At 37.6% G+C, this 21,503-nt stretch overlaps 1 protein-coding gene across 7 annotated transcripts in view; it reads left to right on the forward strand.

The window, feature by feature from the left end:
• LOC126820263 (endoplasmic reticulum lectin 1) overlaps positions 1-21,503 on the forward strand; it is a 190,478-nt gene that overhangs the window by 125,997 nt on the left and 42,978 nt on the right. For 6 of the 7 annotated variants that reach the window (XM_056101270.1, XM_056101271.1, XM_050548109.2 and 3 more), the window contains 2 exons: positions 12,060-12,230; positions 14,564-14,623. In XM_056101270.1, coding sequence (XP_055957245.1) covers positions 12,060-12,230; positions 14,564-14,623 — 231 coding nt within the window. Of the gene's footprint in view, positions 1-500; positions 11,497-12,059; positions 12,231-14,563; positions 14,624-21,503 lie in introns of those variants that run through there. The other variant, XR_008788247.1, reaches the window with a different exon arrangement.

The following is a 21,503-nucleotide window of genomic DNA, read 5'->3' on the forward strand; positions in this document are numbered from 1 at the left end:
AGCTCCTTCTTATATTTCTAACCTTATATTAAAGAAAAAATCACCATATCGTCTAAGAAACTGTAATAACCTCGATGAGTACTTTTGTAGAACAAACATTTTTTCAAATTCATTTATTCCGTCCATGATCAGAGAATGGAACACATTGGAGCCCGAAGTACAAAATTCAAATTCTGTCTCATCATTTGTTTCAAGCTTGATTAAAAACGACCATATTATTCCACAGTACTATTATATTGGAGATAGAAAAAAATCAAATAATACATAGTAAACTGAGATTAGGCTGCAGCGATTTAAATGGTCATAAGTTTTTGAGACATTTAACGGATAGCCTCGCCTGCGTGTGTAGTCACCATTTTGAAGATTGTTGCCATTATCTACTAGTATGCTCCTTGCATTTGGGTGCCCGAGGTCAAACTATTGGTTTACTAAAGCAGCAATTTCAAGATATTAGTATTTTATTCAATGGTCAGTTTGTCCTCTCAATTGATCAAAATGAGTTCATTTTTAACACTGTTCATAATTTCTTAAAATTGTCAAAATGTTTCTAACGTCCAAATCATCCCGTCTGTTATTGATTTATTGATTTTGATGAAGCTTGGAATGCATATTTATATTCAAAAGATCTTGTTTCCTTTTTATATTCGCGCCTATCGGATTATAACTTTTTTTAATTATGGCCCTTGATTGTACGAAAAATCACGCTCTTAGCTTGTGGTCCCTCAAGATGTCACAATTATTATTTGATTTTAAAAATCATGTTTTTGTATATTCCGATTTAAAAAAAAACGTTTGAATATATCACTGTTACACCTTAATGACGGTTGAGTTCGAATTTCGTGAAAATCGGACAAAATTGCCGAACAAAATTGTTAACTATGTCGTCTGCTAGTGGTGTGTGAGTGAGGTGTACAGTGAGAGTGAGTGCATGTCAATCCAGGTGTGTGCTGTGAATACACACAGGTCAGGTGAGGAGTGAAGCAAGATGGGCTGTGTGTGTATAGGAGTGAAGGTGATATGAAGGTGGCCTAAAGTTGATACTGATGATTGAATAAAGAATATTATAAATCTACTAAACATGGTAGCAGAGCGTTAATCCAAATCTCTACCTGAAGTTGAATATACAGGCTGCATCTTTCAAAACACCACCAGCTTTTAATAGCTCAGAAAAACCATATGGTCGATGGCTGGAAGAAATCAAGGCATGGAGACGTTTAACTGATTTACCTGCTGAAAAGCAAGCTTTAGCCATAGCTCTAAGCCTGGATGAGAAGGATACAAGTGGAATTCGGGATAAAGTGTTTAATGAACTTTCAACTGATGAACTTAGTTCTGATGATGGTGTAAGAAAATTGACAGATTTTATGGACAAGCTATTCAAAAAGGATGAATTAACAGAAGCTTATGAAGCATATTTAGAGTTCGACAAATTTAGAAAAAAAAAGACATGTTTACTGAAGTTTACGTCAGTGAATTTGAAAAGAGATATAACAGATCAAAGAAGTTTAGAATGGATCTACCTGCTGCTGTTCTAGCCTTCAAATTACTGGATGGAGCTGGGTTAGAGAGTAAAAATCGTCAATTGGTGTTAACTGGAGTAGATTACAGTAAGACTGAGACTTTATTTAAACAAATGGGTAATTCATTAAAGAAATTCTTTGGTAAGCAGTCGATTTCTGTTGTCATGTGATGGTATCAAAAGTGCGTCATCTAGTATTAAAGTCGAACAAGACACCTATATTAGCGAGAGAGAAGAAGATGTGTTGGAAGCGAGGAATTTAAGCAGATACGGAAGGGGAAGTAACTTTGATTTTAGAAGAGGTCAGGGAAGAATAAGAGGAGGATTTAACTATGGATATAGAGGAGTGTTTTATCAAAGTAATCAGCGTAATCAGTATTATCGGAGTAATCAAGTATCGAAACCAATAAATCCTATGTCCTTTGATGGAACACCATTAAAGTGTCGTAGTTGTGAGTCAATCCGACATCTGGTAATAGACTGCCCCTATTCTTACGAGAACATGAGTAAGTCACAAGAGCCAGAAATAGCTATTCCATTCACCGGAAGTGAGCCTATAGAAATGAAGACATTTGCAAGTGAAACATTATATTCGGCAGTTTTAGATAGTGCATGTTCTTCAACAGTTGCAGGTAAGTGGCGGCTTCAATGTTATCTAGACAGTTTAAGTGATAGGGAACGCCAGGGTATTGAACGGTTAGATAGTGATACTATTTTCAAATTTGGAGGGGGTTGTAAATTGAAACCATTAGGAATGTGTTTTAGAAACAGATGTGGAAGATAGTGATATACTATGAAACGTGCTAAAGTAAAACTTGATCTAAAAAATGATTCTGCACAAATATTCGGCACAGATGTAAAACTCCATTGTTTTACGGCTGGACATTATTGTATATTAGAACAATCTAATATAGATATTAGAGACGCATTTGAAGTTTTTCAGGCTGAGGGTACTACCGAAAAATATAAAATGGTGCAAAAACTTCATAAACAATTTACGCATCCCACAAGTTGTAGACTAAAAACCTTAACAAAAGATGCTGGATTTTATGAAACAGAATTTCAGAAGGTTATTGATGAAATCTCGGATAATTGTCAAGTATGTAAACGTTATAAACGGACTCCATCCCGACCGGTAGTATGTACCCCAATGGCTACAGAATTTAATGAATGTGTAGCAATGGATTTGAAACAGTGGAATACAAATGTTTATTTCTTGCATTTAATTGATCTTGCAACACGATTCAGTTTGGCAAGTGTTATTTATCAAAAGACCCCTGATATCATAGTAGAGGAAGTTATGGTAAAATGGATAGGTGGTGGTTTTGGTGCTCCTAAAAAGTTTTTTGCTGATAATGGTGGTGAATTTGCGAATGATCAATTCAGGGACAAGTGCGAAAATTTGAATATTCAGGTGATTAATACAGCTGCCAGGAGTCATTGGCAGAACGGACTTTGTGAGCGGAATCATTCAGTTGCAGACGATTGTGTATCTAAGCTTTTGGAGGACGATCCACAAATGAAACTTAGGGTAGCATTAGCCTGGGCCGTGAATGCGAAAAACAGCCTACAGATGGTTTATAGGTGGAGCCCCCATCAACTTGTTTTTGGTGTGAACCCAAATTTACCATCATTTATGGAAGATAAACCTCCTGCTTTAGAAGGGAAAACAATTAGTGCAAAATTTGCCAGCCATTTGAACGCGTTACATGCTGGAAGAAGAGCTTTCATTCAGGCAGAAGCCTCTGAAAGAATTCGTAGGGCATTAAGACATCAAATCAGCACATCTAGTGGTCCATTCGAACAAGGGGAACTTGTTCATTATAAAAGAGACGACAAGTGGAGAGGACCTGGTAAAGTGATTGGGCAGGACGGAAAAGTGGTTTTTGTTCGACACGGTAGTGTATATGTAAGAATTCATCCATGTCGTTTAACCAAGGTTGGAGAAGAATTCACTGAGCAGAAAAATGATAAAGTTAATGAAGATAAATTGGATGGAAATGAAAATGATAAAATTGTATCGGTTGAATCCGATAGTGATGAAGATTTGGTAACTCAGAAAGAAAATTAAACTGTAGGTAGAATTGGCACCAGAACTGTTCAAAAGTTAACGGATTTACCATGTAATAATGAGCAAATTAAATATAAGTTGAAAAATAGCGATCAGTGGATTGAAGCGACAGTATTGAGTAGAGGTGGTAAAGCGACGGGTAGAAATTGGGCGTATTTGAATATTAGAGACAGTGGTGATGATAATGCAAAAGGTGTAGATTTTGTGAATGACTTGAGTGAATGGAAACCTTCAGACCAATGTGGTGAGATAGTAGAAATAAATGAAGCGTCGTCTGATGTGAAATTAGCTAAGCATGCAGAATTAGACAATTGGAAACGTTTTAAAGTGTATGAGGAAGTGCCAGATCGAGGGCAACCAACACTTTCAACTAGATGGGTGATAACAAAGAAAATGATCAATAACAACGAATCTCTGAAAGCTCGTTTAGTGGCTCGTGGGTTTGAAGAATCAGATATACAGGCAGATTCGCCTACTGCTACAAAAGAAACTTTAAGAATATTTCTTTCATTAGCCACAACAATGAACTGGGCATGTCAATCAATTGACTTCAAAGCAGCTTTCCTGCAGGGAGATGATATTTCTCGTGAAGTGTATTTAAAACCTCCAAGAGAGGTGGATGCTATAGGTATTATCTGGAAACTGATAAAATGTGTCTATGGATTAAGTGATGCATCCAGGAATTGCTATATGAGTGTGAAAAATAATTTACTTAAGATATAGGATGTACAATATCTAGCATTGATCCTGCATTTTTCTTTTTCTTTTATGAAAATTGTATATCTGGTTTGTTTCTGACTCATGTTGATGATTTTCTATGGTGTGGAAATGATAAGTTTAAAACTTCGGTTATAGATAAAGTACTTGAATCATTTGTAAGTGGTAAACAAGAATCAGGCTTATTTAAAGGAGCTAAATCGCTAACATTTGGGACCTAGAAATTGACAAAAGTGGGTCGCAACGCATATAATACTGTAATATGAATGTATATAAACTCATTTACATTCAATGGTTTCCATTTTTACTCCAATTTCAAATCAGTTATGTTCGGCGAAATAAGCCAGCAGTCTCAAGCAAGTGCAAATTTCTAGCGTCTGGTTATTCCAGTCTACATACGCCGTTTGATTTGATGCAATGTGTCTAGCCTCGTCCCTCGAGTCTCTTGATACAACTGGGGCTGAAGCGCATTATGGTACACGATTCGTGTACCAATGGTAAAATGTTTATTTTGTCTTAAATATTGGATATCAAAAGCCCATCTTTTTTCCGGTAAGATCACAACATGAATGTTGATTTAATTTGACAAAAAAATCGTGTTTTCAATGTTGAAGACTTTGGATGATATTGAGTTAGAGACTTAGCTACTTTAAGTATATTGGCTTAGAATTACAGAATTGTATTATATTACACCAAGAATCTTACATTAAGCAAGTTGAAAATATTAATATAAATGGCGCTAGGTATCAAAATAAGGATGGTGATTTGAATGAATTTGAAATTACCAATTTAAGAGAAGTCATTGGACAGTTAAGTTGGGTTTCAAATCAATCTCGTCCAGATCTATATTTTAAATTTAGGTGTTTCCATGAAAAGGCCAAAAATTGAGCATTTAATATTAGCACATAAATGTGTAAAGAAGCTGAAAGGTGACAGTTGTAAAGTAATGTTTCCTTGTTTAGGTTCTTTAAAAGACATTATGGTTATTGTATTTTCTGATGCTTCATATGCAAATTTGTGTGATAATGTTTCAAGTGCTGAGGGATATGTAATATTTTTACAGGGTAGTTCTGATTTAGTTTGTCCAATAGTGTGGTGTTCCAAGAAAATTAGGAGGGTTGTAAAGAGCACTATAGCTGCAGAAACCTTAGCATTATGTGATGCTCTAGACATGGCAGTTTATGTCGGAGCGATTTTAAGTGAGATTGTAAATACAGCACTGTAGTTATTGTAAAATTCCAATTTTTTGTTATGTTGATAATAAGTCACTGTATGATAATGTATATTCTACAAAACTTGTTCAGGAAAAACGTTTACGTATTGATATTGCAATTGTTAAGCAAAATTTGGAGAACGGGGAAATTGGTAAAATTGAGTGGGTTCCAAACAGTCATCAACTTTCTGATTGTTTGACAAAACGTGGGGCTGCTTGAAAAACTTTAAGTGAAACCTTTAGATCTGGAAGATTGTGTTTTAAAAACAAATAATTTGTAATTGTATATATCATATATTTAAACTCTAATTTTTAGATTTCAAAGATAAAATGTGGTAATAAGAAAAAATTATATATAACGCAAATGGTGTAAATATGTGGTATTAAGGTTGTAGACCATCTAGAGGTCACAATGTTTTTCCAATTTTGAAGCAACCTTAAATTTATGCTTATATCACAAAGGTCTTAGTTCCTTTCGATATTCACGCATATCGGATCGTAACTTCCTGAATTATGGCCCCTGATTGTACGAAAAATCACTTTTTTAGCTTCAGGTTCCTCTAGAGGTCACAATTATTATCCGATTTATAAAAACGTTCAAATATACTCAGCGCCATGGAAAACGCATCACTTTTTTCCCCAAATATTTTATTACTAGGTGGATTTGTATGTATAATATTATTCAATACTATGAACTATCGTTTCACACAATGCTCCCAAACGCAAAAAATATCGGCCCGTGTGCACCAAAAAAAAATTGCACGAGATGCACATGAAAAACCCACTATTCACGTGCAGCATTGTGTGTGAGCCCTATAAAAGCATGTTGCAGTACATGAACTGTGAAACGTCAATCTGTCGTAATTTGTTGTTGGACGTGTGAAGGAATCGAGCTAGAGATGCCGAGACTTACTGAAAATCAACGGAATGAAGCCATGGGAATCTCCAGGGCCCTTATTCACGAAAACTTAAACTAAGTTACAACCGAAATTTTAAGAAATACTGCAACTTCATTGGATATATGCAAATTGATTTTACTGGTCAGCCAATCGAATTGCAGTATTTCTTAAAATTTTGATTGTATCTTAGTTTAAGTTTTCGTGAATAAGGGCCCAGGACTGGCATGTCTACACGTGCTATTGCCAGACACTTCAATTGTCATCAATCTACTATTGTAAGGTTGGTGGAACGTGTTCAAGTTACTGGATCAACACGTGACCGTCAACGTCCTGGTCCACAACGCGTTACAACCCAGGCTCAAGACCGCTACATCAGGGTCACTCATCTGCGTGACAGATTCCGCCCAGCGACTCGAACAGGTGCAGAAGTCGTCGGAGGTCAAGGACCAGTAAGTGCCAACACCGTAAGACGTCGTCTAAGAGAAATAGGACTCCGTGCACAACGACCTTATGTTGGAGCTATCCTCAGGGATCATCACCGTTAGCGGCGTTTGATATGGGCTCAAGGACACCAGACATGGAGAAGAGTAGACTGGCAAAGTGTGCTCTTCAGTGATGTGGAGACGTCTTGGGGAACGTCTTGCAGACTGCTGCATCTTCAAAACGAATCGATGGGGTGGGGGAAGTGTATTGGTGTGGGGAGGCTTCACATTTCATCACCGGACCGCCCTACACATTTGCAGGGGTCGCGTTAATGCTGTAGCCTACCGTGATGATGTCTTGCAACCAATTGTTCCGATGTTTCGAGCGCACCCACAGCTTCAGCACTTCCAACAGGATAATGCACGTCCGCATACCGCCTGTTTTAGTATGGACTACCTGGCTGCTAACAACATCAATGTCTTGGACTGGCCAGCCATGTCTCTGGACACGGCACCGATAGAACATGTCTGGGATGAGATTGGACGCCGTCTGTATCGGAGACCACAGATGCACACCATTGCTGCTTTAGAAGCTGCTCTTGTCCAAGAATGGAACAATTTGCCTCAGGCCTTCTTTCAAACATTGGTAAATTCCATGCGACGTCGCTGCACAGCGTGCGTAAGAGTCCGTGGAGGACACACGCGCTACTGACATCCGTGTCATACTTTTGGTTTTGACCCCTCTGACTTTGTACCGTTGGTTACAGATTAAACATCCATAAGTGTACAAATGTGTTGTTATTGACGTGTTCCCATTTGAATATTGTTCACAATAAGAAGCAAAATAAATAAGATATGTTTATAGGATCATTTTGTTATACGAAAAAATAAGTGATGCGTTTTCCATGGCGCTCAGTATATATCACAGTTACACCATAATTTTGGCTGAGTTTAAATTTCATGAAAATCGGTCTAAAACTGCCGGACAAAATGGCAAATAGTGTATAACATCTGGTATATCAAAGTTGTGGACCCTCTAGATGTCACTATTTTGATCCGTTTTGATGAAACTTGAAATACATGTTTATAACCGAAAGATGTTGGTTCCTTTCGATGTTTGCGCGTATCGAATCCTAACTTCCTGAATTATGGCCACTGATGGTACGAAAAATCGTGTTTTTAGCTTGTGATCCCTCTAGAGGTCACAATTATTATCCGATTAAATAAAAATGTTTGAATATATCACCGTAATTTTGATTGGAGTTCGGATTTTAAAAACCGTTTAAATATATGAGAATTGGCCCAAAACTGACAGACAAAATGGCCTCCTCTCGTTCTTAAATAGTGTAAAAATATGGTATATCAAGGTTGTGGACCCTCTAGAGGTCACAATTTTCCTCTGATATTTATGAATCTTGAAATGAAAGTTTATAACCCAAAGATCTCAGTTCCTTTTCATTTTCCTGAATTATGGCCCCCAATTGTACGAAAAATGGCATTATTAGCTTGTGGACCCTAGATCAGTCATAATTTTTTTATCTGATTTAAAAAAAAGTTTAAATATATCACCGATGAGTTCGAATTTCGTAAAAATCGGACCCTAACTGGCAGAAAAAATGGCTGCCCCTCGTACTCAAATAGCGTAAAAATATGGTATATCAATGTTGTGGACCCTCTAGAGCTCAGAATTTTGATCCGATTATGATAAAACTTGAAATACATGTTTATAACCCAAACATATTAGTTCCTTTTGATATTCACGCATATCGGTTCGTAACTTCCTGAATTATGGCCCCTGATTTTACGAAAAATTGTGTTTTTAGCTTGTGGTCTCTCAAGAGGTCACAATTTTTATCTGATCAAAAAAAAAAATGTTAAAATATGTCACCGTTACACCGTATTGTTGGTTGAGTTCAAATTGCATGAACATCAGACCAAAACTGCCAGACAAAATGGGTCATCGACGCGAATAGTGAAACCATCTGGTATATCAAGGTTGTGGACCCTCTAGAGCTCACAATTTTGATCCGATTTTGATGAAACTGGAAATGCATGTTTATAACCCAAGATCTTGGTTGGTGTCGAAATTTGGGCATATCGGATTGTAACTTCCTGAATTATGGCCCTTGATGTTATGAAAAATCGTTTTTTTATACGCCAACATTGAAATGTGGACGTATATTGCCGTCGCCCTCGTCCGTCCGTCTGTCGGTCCATCCGCCCGTCCGTCCATCGGCCACAATTTCTTGTGAACGCTCTATTGCCAAAAGTTATCATCCAATTGTGTTAAAATTGATATATATTGTTTACACTAGTGAGATGAAGAAGCCTATTTAATTTCAATAATTTCCGTTTATTACGTCTAGAGTTATGGCCCTTGTTTCACTTTGTTGAACTTTGTGAAAGCTCTAATACCAAAAGTTAACATACGATCTTTGTGAAATTTATATGCAATATTTAAGTTAGTGAAACGAAGAAGCCTATTGAATTTCAACAATTTCTGTTTATTACGTCTAGCGTTATGGTCCTTGTTTCACTTTATTGAACCTTGTGAACGCTCTAACTCCAAAAGTTATCATCCGATCTTTCTGAAATTTGCATGCATTATTTAAATTAGTGAAACAAAGAAGCCTATTGAATTTCAGCAATTTCCGTTTATTACGTCTAGAGTTATGGCTCTTGTTTCACTTTATTGAACCTTGTGAACGCCGCTCTAACTCCAAAAGTTATCATCCGATCTTTCTGAAATTGACATGCATTATTTAAATTAGTGAACCTTGTGAACGCGCCAACGCCAAAAGTTATCATTCGATCTTTGTGAAATTTATATGCATGATTTAAATTAGTAAAACGAAGAAGCCTTTTGAATTTCAGCAATTTCCGTTTATTACATCTAGAGTTATGGCCCTTGTTTCACTTTATTGATCCTTGTGAACGCTCTCATGTCAAAAGTTATCATCCGATCTTTCTGAAATTTATGGGCATTATTTAGATTGCTAAAACGAAGAAGCCTATTGAATTTCAGCAATTCCCGTTTATTACGTCGAGTGTTATGGCCCGTATTTCACTTTATTGATCCTTGTGAACGCTCTAATCGTCATAAGTTATCATCCGATCTTTCTGAAATTTATATGCATTATTTAGGTTACTGAAACGAAAAAGCCTATTGTATTTCAGCAATTTCCGTTTATTACGTCTAGAGTTATGGCCCTTGTTTCACTTTATTGATCCTTGTGAAAGGTCTAACGTCAAAAGTTATCATTCAATCTTTCTGAGAATTATATGCATTATTTAAATTAGTGAGACGAAGAATCCTATTGAATTTCAGCAATTTCGGTTTATTACGTCTAGTGTTATGGCCCTTGTTTCACTTTATTGAACCTTGTGAACGCTCTAACTCCAAAAGTTATCATCCGATCTTTCTGAAATTTACATGCATTATTTAGAATGGTGAAGCCTATTGAATTTCAGCAATTTCCTTTTATTACGTCTAGAGTTATGACCCTTGTTTTACTTTATTGAACCTTGTGAACGCTCTAACGCCCAAAGTTATCATTCGATCTTTGTGAAATTTATATGCAGTATTTAGATTAGTGAAACAGAGAAGCCTATTGAATTTCAGCAATTTCCGTTTATTACGTCTAGAGTTATGGCCCTTGTTTCACTTTATTGTTCCTTGTGAACGCTCTAACGCAAAAAGTTATCACCCGATCTTTGTGAAATTTATATGCATGATGTAAATTAGTGAAACGAAAAAGCCTATTGAATTTCAGCAATTTACAATAATTACTTCTAGAGTTATTGCCCTTGTTTCACTTTGTTAAACCTTGTAAATGCTCGATTGATGATAGTTATCATCCAATATGTATGAAATTTATATGCATCATTTAAATTTGTGAAACAGGTCTATTGAATTTCAGCAATTTCCGTCAATAATTTCTAGAGTTATGGCGATTGTGAATGACAAAAGTGATCATGTGATCTGTATGAAATTTATATGCATTATTTAAATTAGTAAAACGAAGAAGCCTGTCAAATTTCAACAATTTCTGTAGATTACTTCCAGAGTTGAGACCCTTGTTTCAGTTTGTAGAACCTTGTAAACCCTCAAACGACAAAATTTATAATCTCATCTGTATGGAACTGTCTTGTAAAGGCCCCCAATTACCTACAAAGGAATAAATATGCGACAACCCTTGAGAACCGCTCGGACGATTTAGCTGCTGTGGGCGTATGTTTTGTTGCCTGGCAACCTATCTTGTTTAGCTTGTTTTCTATCCATCCCTTGAAAAATGTGGGCATATCCTGCCTGGCAGCGGCTGGTTTTTCCAGCCAACAGTAATTTTTATTGTCCCCCGCCTTTTGAAGAAAGCAGGGGACTATTAAAATGGGTCTGTCTGTCTGTCTGTCGTCCGTCACATTTTTTGGGACACAATTACTCTCCTTCTAATTGACTTAGAATGTTCAAACTTGGTGTAGGTGTTTATTAGGTCAATGCCTTGATGGAGTTCGAAGATGATCATTTTCTGCTTAGGGTAAGCACAAGGGAGAACAGAACCACGCCGGAAAATCTGGATGAACTTTGCAGGGATCGAACACCCGACCTCCAGGCTAGCGAGCTAGCGTCTTACCCACTTAGCCATGTGATCCCCAGGGTAAGTAGAGGTAAGCAATTTGATTGGTTGATGCTTTGGGACACAATAACTTTAGTTCCAATTAAGTGAGAGTGATGAAACTTGGTGTATAGTTTTATCACATCAATACCTTGACTAAGTTCGATATTGAGCATTATCTGCTTAGGCTAAGGAGCAATAAACATTTTGATTGGTCAAGACTTTTGAACATAACAACTCTGCTTCTAATTGAGGTAGAATGTTTAAACTTGATGTAGATGTTCTTCTTGACTGAGTTCAATGATTAACATATCGAGCTAAAGCTAAGCAGAGCTAAGCAATTTTCTTGGTCGATGCTTTGGGACAAGATAACTTTGATTCTATCTGATAGAGAGTGATGAAACTTAGTGTATAGTTGATAACCAGTTTGATTGCTCGATACTTTTGAAAAAAATAGATGTGCGATTAATTAATATGTGCCATCTATTTATTTGGGGATTTCGGCGGGGGACATCAGCCACACTGTTGGCTTGTTAAATGTGAATAATGTGTTCTTTAAAATGTTGAAAATAGTCTATTAAGAATGTGAAATATATATTATATAGGATGAAGGCATAGTTAAAGAAGAGATTACTGTAAGTGATGGAGATACGATAAATAAAGTAAAAGTATATCATACACCTAAAGCTACCACCCCACCTACACCAACACTTGGTCCTAATACAGATAAACAAATACTTCGTGATTTCCTCAGCAGTGATTACTGTTTACAAGGGGTAAAAAATGTTTTCATATTACAATTATTTTTTATACGCCCACATTTTCATGTGGATGTATTATGCCGTCGCCCCTGTCCGACCTGACTTCGGTCCTAAATTTGTTTGTGGACACGCTACAGGTCACAATTTTTATCTGATTTTGACAAAACTTGAAATATAGGTCTGGCATGTATCGAACCATAACTTCATGGATTATGGTCCCTGATTGTATGAAAAATCATGTTTTTAGCTTGTGGACACTCTAGAGGTCACAATTTGTATCTGATTTTGATGAAACTTAAAATGTATGTTTGTAACCCAAACATATTAGTTCCTTTTGATATTCACGCATATCGGTTCGTAACTTCCTGAATTATGGCCCCTGATTGTACGATAAAATTGCGTTTTTAGCTTGTGGACCGTATAGAGGTCATAATTTTTATCCGATTTAAAAAAAATGTTTGAATATATTACTGTTGCACTGTAATGTTGGTAGAGTTCGAATTTTGTGAAAATCGGACCAAAACTGCTGGACAAAATAAGCAAATAGTGTAAACTTATGGTATATCAAGGTTGTGGACCCTGTAGAGGTCACAATTTTGGTCCGATTTTGATGAAACTTGAAATACATGTTTATAACCCAAAGATCTTGGTTCCTTTCGCTATTCGCGCATATCAGACCGTAACTTCCTGGATTATGGCCCTTGATTGTACGTAAAATCGTGTTTTTTAGCTTGTGGATTCTCTAGAGGTCACAATTTTTTATCCGATTTTAAAAACCATTTAAATATATCACTAAACTGCCTGACAAAAATAGCTGCTCTTTGTACGCAAATTGCGGAAAAGTATGTAATACGAAGGTTGTGGAACCTCTAGAGGTTACAATTTTTATCCAATTTTGATGAAACTTAAAATATATATGTTATGTCCTAAAGATTTCGGTCCCTTTCGATATTTGCGCACTTCAGGCCTTAACTTTCTCAATTATGGCCCTTGATTGTACGAAAAAATTTCTGTTTTTAGCTTGTTCTCTATCCATCTCTTGCAAAATATGGGCGTATCTTGCCTTGTACCCGCTGATATACATATTGTTGTGATATAATGTTCTCAAAAAAATTATCATCATTTGAATGTAGTCTACTTCAGATAGAATTTAATGGGTCAATTCAACACAAACAACACTACACAGACATTGCAAGCAATATAACAACAAATATATCAGATCAAGTGAATGTATTTGGATTATATATTTACAAAAATGTGTTTGCTATATCAATTTCACTGTAGTCTAGAGCCTCATTAGGAGGTTGGGGAGGGGGGGGGGGGCAGCGAAACCAGGACCAACTTTTCTAGAGTATTTTTTTGCATAGAATATGATGCTGAGTGGTAATCAGTCCGCCGTTGGGGCGTTTTCGAGATATTCAGGGTTAAAGGTCAAGTGAGGTCATTTACACTGAAAGTGAGCACACAGTCGTTCTTGTTTCATGATCGAAACTAATCACTCTTTTAATAAAATTGTGAACTTACTAAATTCACCTTTGTTCTTTGTGACCCTGGAGGTCAAAAGGTCAAGTTTTTGAACGTAGAAAGATTTAAAGCAATACACGTCGGCGTAAAATATAAAAACTAAAGAGAAAAATGTTCTAATTAATAATAGGAAGATTTGAAATATATCTTTAGGGGGGTCTTTGCACCGTACGTTTACTTTGGAATGTCAAAAAAGATCTTGCACAATAGGACAAAAACACTTCAAAACCTGTTTCAAAAATGAGTAAAAACTGTCAAATCGAAACTTCTCCTATTTAGTTTCACAATGTTTGCATGATATAGGAATGGCTGCACATTCACTTTCAGTGTAAATGACTTCATTTGACCTTTGTCCTCAAATATCACGAAAATGCCCCGCTCGGCAACATATTCTACGCAAAATTTTACTATAGAAGTGTTGGGTCTGGTTTTGTGCACATTTGATGGACTCTTCCCCCCCCCCCCACTGAGCCTCCGCTCTATAGATGCTTTATCTACTACAACATATTGGAATCTATTAGGAATACTCTAAGAATGCTTATTTAGCGGATTGGAATACATTTTATGAAAAATAATTAAACCTTAAAAGGAATAATCAAGACTTTGTATAGTACCAACTTTAGTAATGATGATCGAGTCTAGGCCTAAAATTCAATTGCTAATATCTTGGTTCAGAGTGAAGCAATTTGACTGAAATTTTCAGCATATTCTATTTACGTTATCTATTTTTTAACTTTTATAGCGAGAATTGTCAACTCTTAATTAATCTCCCATAATGCCCCTTTAAATATAGAGAATGTTGTAGTTGAATTTATATTTTGTAGGGAACAGGTTGGTGGAAACATGAATTTTGTTACAATAAACATGCTAGACAGTATCATGATGTAAGTAAACTAACATCATCTCTTCTATACATAACATTTCTATCTCATCTCATACAATCACTACTGTATTATGTTTCAATGAAAAATACATTGAACTTGAAGAATATTATGTGAAAACCTAGTGATAAAAATAGGTTTTAGAGTTGCATTGTGGATGAATGATCATGATCAAAGTAATATATCAGCAACATACTTTGATATCATGTAGGCCTACTGGGCAGAATATTTATCTTTTCTAGAAAATCCAATGACCACTTATTATTGGTGTTATAAGTTTTACATAGATAACATTTTATAAGTGGAGGAGGACTGTACCAATCATAAACAATCAACTAGGTTAAACCTCAGAAAAGAAACATGTGAACAAGGAATGGATCTGGTCAATTGCCATAAGTAAAGATAGCCACGCAAAGCGTGGAATACGCCCACACAGCAGCTTTGATTCAATTGCAGCTTATCCGAAAAAAAAAATTGGATGTTGAGCAAATTTGATAAGGATCTAGGATCCTTGAAGAAATCAAATGTCTAGTGTGCATCCTCTTATGATTCCATTCCTTCAATCCAAATTTGAATAACCTATAGCTTATATCGCAAAGGGGGATAACTCAGGAACTGAAGGCTGCAGATCATGAATATCAATAGGGATCAATGACCCCAATGCTTTCTATAGCCTTCTATCGCATTCATCATTAGGTCTTTTTGAAAATAGGGCATAACTCCAGAATAAAAAGTCGCGGAATGCTGAATATCGATAAGGTTCATCCTCTCATGACCCCAATGCTTCAAACAGGATTTTACAAAAATCTGTTAGAAACTATAGCCTCCTCTATTATGTTCAGGGTGAGTGTGGGACTCTGAAACAGAATGTCACAAAATGCTTAATATCGATAGGGTTCATCCTCTCATGACCCTAATGCTTACAACCAAATTTGGAAAAAATCTGTCAAAAACTGTAACCTATATCGCGTTCACAAAGTTTTCTGAAAAGGGGCATAACTCCACACCTGAAATACTGTTATCAATTGCAGACATTTGACAGAAAACTCTCTATTACCGTTAATGGATTTCCAAAATTCTGTATGTTCCCTTATTGTCCATTAGGTTTTCTGCATTTTGCTTTAAATCAAAATTTAACCAATAGCATATTCTTTGCCGATGAATCCTCAGTTACCTAGTGTACTCATTCCGTTCTACTCCACTATACCCTGGGTTAATCCATAGGGTTTCCACGATTTCAAATTATCTGCCCTGGCCAAGAATTTAGCTACAGTCTACGAACCAAACAGAAAACAGTTTACAAACCAATCGTTTCGCTATCGTTTTTATAAGGGTAGATAACCATATTCATGTCCATTGACTGAATGATTTATGTAAATGATGTAGGCCTATATATTTATAATTTATTTATATTTAATTGTATTATCAAAATCTGTAGTATGTGTTGTTGATTTCAAATATGTATAACACCTATATGTTTGACTTTTGTTATTATTATTACTATTCGTTTTTTGTCTGAAATATGTCATTCTGTTATGTTTATTATTATTGAACTTATACTTGGCAATTTGATTCACAATAACTTGTCTACGATATCACGTGGACATAAAATTCCGGGATCAAACGAACGATTCTAAATAAAACTAATGACCCTACATTATTATATGAACGTCCAGTCTTCATTAACATAATATATAATTGGTTGTTAATATACTGAGCGCCATGGAAAATGCATCACTTTTTTTCGTATAACAAAATGATCCTGTAATATTCAAATGGGAACACATCAATAACAACAAATTTGTACACTTATGGATGTTTAATCTGTAATCAACGGTACGAAGTCAGAGGGGTCAAAACCAAAAGTACGACACAGATGTCAGTAGCGCGTGTGTCCTCCACGGGCTCTTCTGCACGCTGTGCAGCGACGTCGCATGGACTTTACCAATGTTTGAAAGAAGGCCTGGGGCAAATTGTTCCATTCTTGGACAAGAGCAGCTTCTAAAGCAGCAATGGTGTGCATCTGTGGTCTCCGATACAGACGGCGTCCAATCTCATCCCAGACATGTTCTATCGGTGCCATGTCCGGAGACATGACTGGTGAGTCCAAGACATCGATGTTGTTAGCAGCCAGGTAGTCCATACTAAAACGGGCGTTATGCGGACGTGCATTATCCTGTTGGAAGTGCTGAAGTTGTGGGTGCGCTCGAAACATCGGAACAACAATTGGTTGCAAGACATCATCACGGTAGGCTACAGCATTAACGCGACCCCTGCTAATGTGTAGGGCGGTCCGGTGATGAAATGTCAAGCCTCCCCACGCCATTACACTTCCCCCACCCCATCGATTCGTATCGAAGACGCAACAGTCTGCAAGACGTCTCCACACACGTTGACGGCCATCAGCGTGATAAAGATGAAAGCGACTCTCATCACTGAAGAGCACACTTTGCCAGTCTACTCTTCTCCATGTCTGGTGCCCTTGAGCCCATATCAAACGCCGCTGACGGTGATGATCCCTGAGGATAGCTCCAACATACGGTCGTCGTGCACGGAGTCTTACTTCTCTTAGACGACGTCTTACGGTGTTGGCATTTACTGGTCCTTGTCTTCCGACGACTGCTGCACCTGTTCGAGTCGCTGGGCGGAATCTGTCACGCAGATGAGTGACCCGGATGTAGCGGTCTTGAGCTAGGGTTGTAACGCGTTGTGGACCAGGACGTTGACGGTCACGTGTTGATCCAGTAACTCGAACACGTTCCACCAACCTTACAATAGTGGACTGATGACAATTGAAGTGTCTGGCAATAGCACGTGTAGACATGCCAGCCCTGGACATTCCCATGGCTTCATTCCTTTGATTTTCAGTAAGTCTCGGCATCTCTAGCTCGATTCCTTCACACGTCCAACAACAAATTACGACAGATTGACGTTTCATAGTTCATGTACTGCACATTAATTTGAAAACATGCTTTTAAAGGGCTCATACACAATGCTGCACGTGAATATTGGGTTTTTCATGTGCATCTTGTGCAATTTTTTTTTTTGGCACACGGGCCGATATTTTTTGCGTTTGTGAGCATTGTGTGAAACAATACTTCATAGTATTGCATAATATTATACTTACAAAACCACCTAGTAATAAAATATTTGGGAAAAAAAGTGATGCGTTTTCCATGGCGCTCAGTATAATTACGCATTTAGAATAGGCCAACTTCTAACATTGTCTGATGACAGTAAATTACCTTTGCCAACTTCCTTTTCAAATAACAATTTATGGGATTGGTCGATAAAAATAGCACAATCATCAAGGGCGGATAACTTGAAAACATGTCTCCCCCATAGATTAACCCAGGGTATAGTGGAGTAGAACGGAATGAGTACACTGGGTAACCGAGGATGTTGCCGAGGATGAAGGCATTGGGTGTTTTCGCCAATATTTAATTTTATGTCAACATCACAATTGTTAGTATAAATATAGCATTTACTTGAAAATTATCACAATTTTCATCTGGCCCTAAATCGAATTAGTGCAAACATTTTGCTTGGAACTCGCTGGGTTTGTGTTCCTGGTGTTATAAGCTTTCCAAAAATGTATAGTTTGTTTATTAGGGAGGACCATGTAGCGGAATTGTCTTTCTAAGCAAGCTAGAAATTTTGGCAGCAGGCCTAAAGGGACCTGCGGCTAAGGTGTATAATGTTATTGACATTGTCATTTAAGCCTCTCTTGCACACACTTAAGAGCCATTCCACGAGAAAACCATGCAGAAGGTTCGAAGGTGGGGGTTGGCCGATTGAGTTCATATTTACAGGGTTTGGTCGAACCATCGAGCCTACTCCCCAGCCAAAATCATCAATTTTAGAAATCAACCGTTTCTGAGATACAGCCCGATTACGTTTTTCAGCTGATTTTCGTCATTTTCAGGTCAAATTTCGACCATTTTTGTAGCATTACTATAGCCGTTAATCGACCAATAGCGAACTAAGTTTTGGTTGGTGATTATAGTCCAGGTCTCACCCTACCATATTATAATGGTCACCCAATACAGCCTCACTTTCCGTAGGTGTCATGGCACTACACAAAATACGTGTCTGCAGACACCTGAATTATACTCTTTCTTCAAATTGCGATAACTCCACTGGAGCAGGGTTTGCGATAAAAATGAAAATCGTTTTATTTGCATCTTGACCTGTTCTAACAACATAAAAAATAAAATCGTTGTCAACTAACCCTCAACAGCATGAAAATTTGTGTCGAAAGTTACGAAATTCGTCAATTTTCGTGTCGAATTTCAGTTTCTTAAGTGTTTGGATTTCGCTCGTATATTCCGGACATGTCCTATGCTATTTTCCAAATGTCCGGCCAGGAATATGCCCAATCGGACATCAAGGTATGATGAATAATATTCAGAATTTCAAAATTAATATAGTAAACTGAGTGGTTAACTACCACTCATCCCGATAATTGTTGATAATAGGCTGGATTGATTAGGTATAATTACGTGATCAGCGTATTTATCGTATTATACCGTCTATACACCTACGTTGTTTACCTGCTTAATCTTCCTTGCTTGACTGACTTATTACTTTGTCCCACAAAACCAAGACCAAAACTTCAAAAGTATAACTACAATAGAAAAGTATATATGTTACAGTCAATTTATGAAATCAGTCATTTCATGTAATGACTAAACGAATCAGTCATTTCGCGAAGAGCCTGTGAGCACAAGGCAATACGTGTAATGACTGAAAATTCCAGACATTACACGGAATGACTAAACATCATGGTCAGACATTACGCGAAATGACTGAAGGACCGTCAAACCACAAAAAGTCACTGTATAACATTTATTGACTTCACATCCAACGTTAAATCATACATTGCAGAATATTAATTATAACGAAATATTAATTCTTTTAAACAAAATATTGATTTACTGAAACGAAATATTAATTCGTTGAAATGAAATATTAATTTCATCACAAAAGTCTTACTGTCAAACTACTTTTTAAAAAAAATCCTGACTGGTTCATCACTCAAGTCACTTGTTTTTGCAGAACAGGCTGCTATGACAGCGGCTGGAGCATTTGATTTTCATTTTGAAGCATTTGCATCTATTCGTCCCGCATCTCTTGGAACCTGCACAATTGCACCGGACATACCCCTGTCCACCGCAGCTGGATTCTTTATGTACAGCCTGGCGAAGTGTTACCGTCTTTGTAAGGTCTACATCAGATTCAGTAAGTAACTGTTGGGGACACAAATCAAACTGATTGCGTGAAAACTTCCCTTTTAGAATTCCTGCTTTCACACAAATGGTGTACATGTTATTCTCATCGCGGTCGATAATTATTCCCAGAATATTACGTGGATCACCACGACCTCTATCCACTAGAGGGATGGGTACAGCTGCGTTGTCTCCCACCTGGCCAGTGGCTAGTTCCACTCGACTCCTCTTGACCATACGCTGAGCTTGTATCATCTGAGCAGAGCTGGCACCATTTCTTTCGCATAGGATGTTTTGCAATCGGGCATTGAGTAAATCGGAGGGACTATTCCCCTGTTCAATTGGGCTGGCTGGAGGTTCAAAGTCAAAATCCAGACTGGTAGTTTGTGTCGGTTCCTGACTGGTAGTTTGTGTCGGTTCCGGACTGGTAGCTTGTGACGGTTCCGGACTGGTAGCTTGTGACGGTTCCGGACTGGTAGCTTGTGACAGTTCCTGGCTGGTAGTTTGCGTCGGATCCTGACTGGTAGCTTGTGACAGTTCCTGGCTGGTAGTTTGCGTCGGATCCTGACTGATAGTGTGTGACAGTTCCAGACTGGTGGTTTGTGATGGTTCCTGACTGGTAGTTTGTGACGGGTCAAGATTGGTGGTTGAGTCTTGCAGATTGGAAAATGCGAACAATAAATCATCCTCACTTTGCATCCGTTCAATAACCTCGGTCGGCAAAGATGATGATGTTAAGCCAACTTTAGCTTCACATCCAAACATAGCGGCATATGGTGATCGTTTGATTCCAGAATGCAGACTGGAATTTTTCTGGAATTGTACAAATTTTATGCCCACAGACCAATCATTTGTGTTATTATCCCCCATCCAAGCAACAAGCATATCCTTTATGTCACCATTTGCCCTTTCCACAGACCCTTGACTTTGAGGGTGTCGAGGTTTACTGTGAACCATGACCAGTCTGGGCCACACCAGCTTCAGTTCAGAGATAACCTCAGCTGTAAATTCACTTCCATTGTCTTTCTGGAGGATCGATGGGGCACGTGAAGAAGAAAAATATCCAGTAAATGATGGGCAACCTCAGCAGCACGTTTTGAGGTTAATGCTCGTAGAATAACAAATTTGGTCAAGTGGTCTTGATAGACCATGATCCACTTGAATGAATTTTGGGCCATGGACTGCATATCAATCAGATCAATTTGTGCACGTGAGGCGAATTCTTTTGTTAGAATGGGACGTGCCACCACACCCTTGGTCCTTGGGCGCTTGCGTTTCTTCTGACATTCCTGGCAGTAGGACTTGAAAATTTCAAGAGCCTGTGGCTATGTGAGCTCGCTTGACCACATCATATGTGTCTTCTATACTGACATAATATACTGGATCCTCATCTTGGGTGGTATGCTTTTTGATGAGTTTCTCAACATCACCGCACTGCAGTATCTCATATGTGGTTAACTACCACTCATCCCGATAATTGTTGATAATAGGCTGGATTGATTAGGTATAATTACGTGATCAGCGTATTTATCGTATTATACCGTCTATACACCTACGTTGTTTACCTGCTTAATCTTCCTTGCTTGACTGACTTATTACTTTGTCGGGAAATTCACCAATCTAATCTTGAACACAAGTCATTGCTTCTCTTTTGT

Source organism: Patella vulgata, chromosome 5, assembly GCF_932274485.2.
Source record: "Patella vulgata chromosome 5, xgPatVulg1.2, whole genome shotgun sequence".
Taxonomy (NCBI): domain Eukaryota; kingdom Metazoa; phylum Mollusca; class Gastropoda; family Patellidae; genus Patella; species Patella vulgata.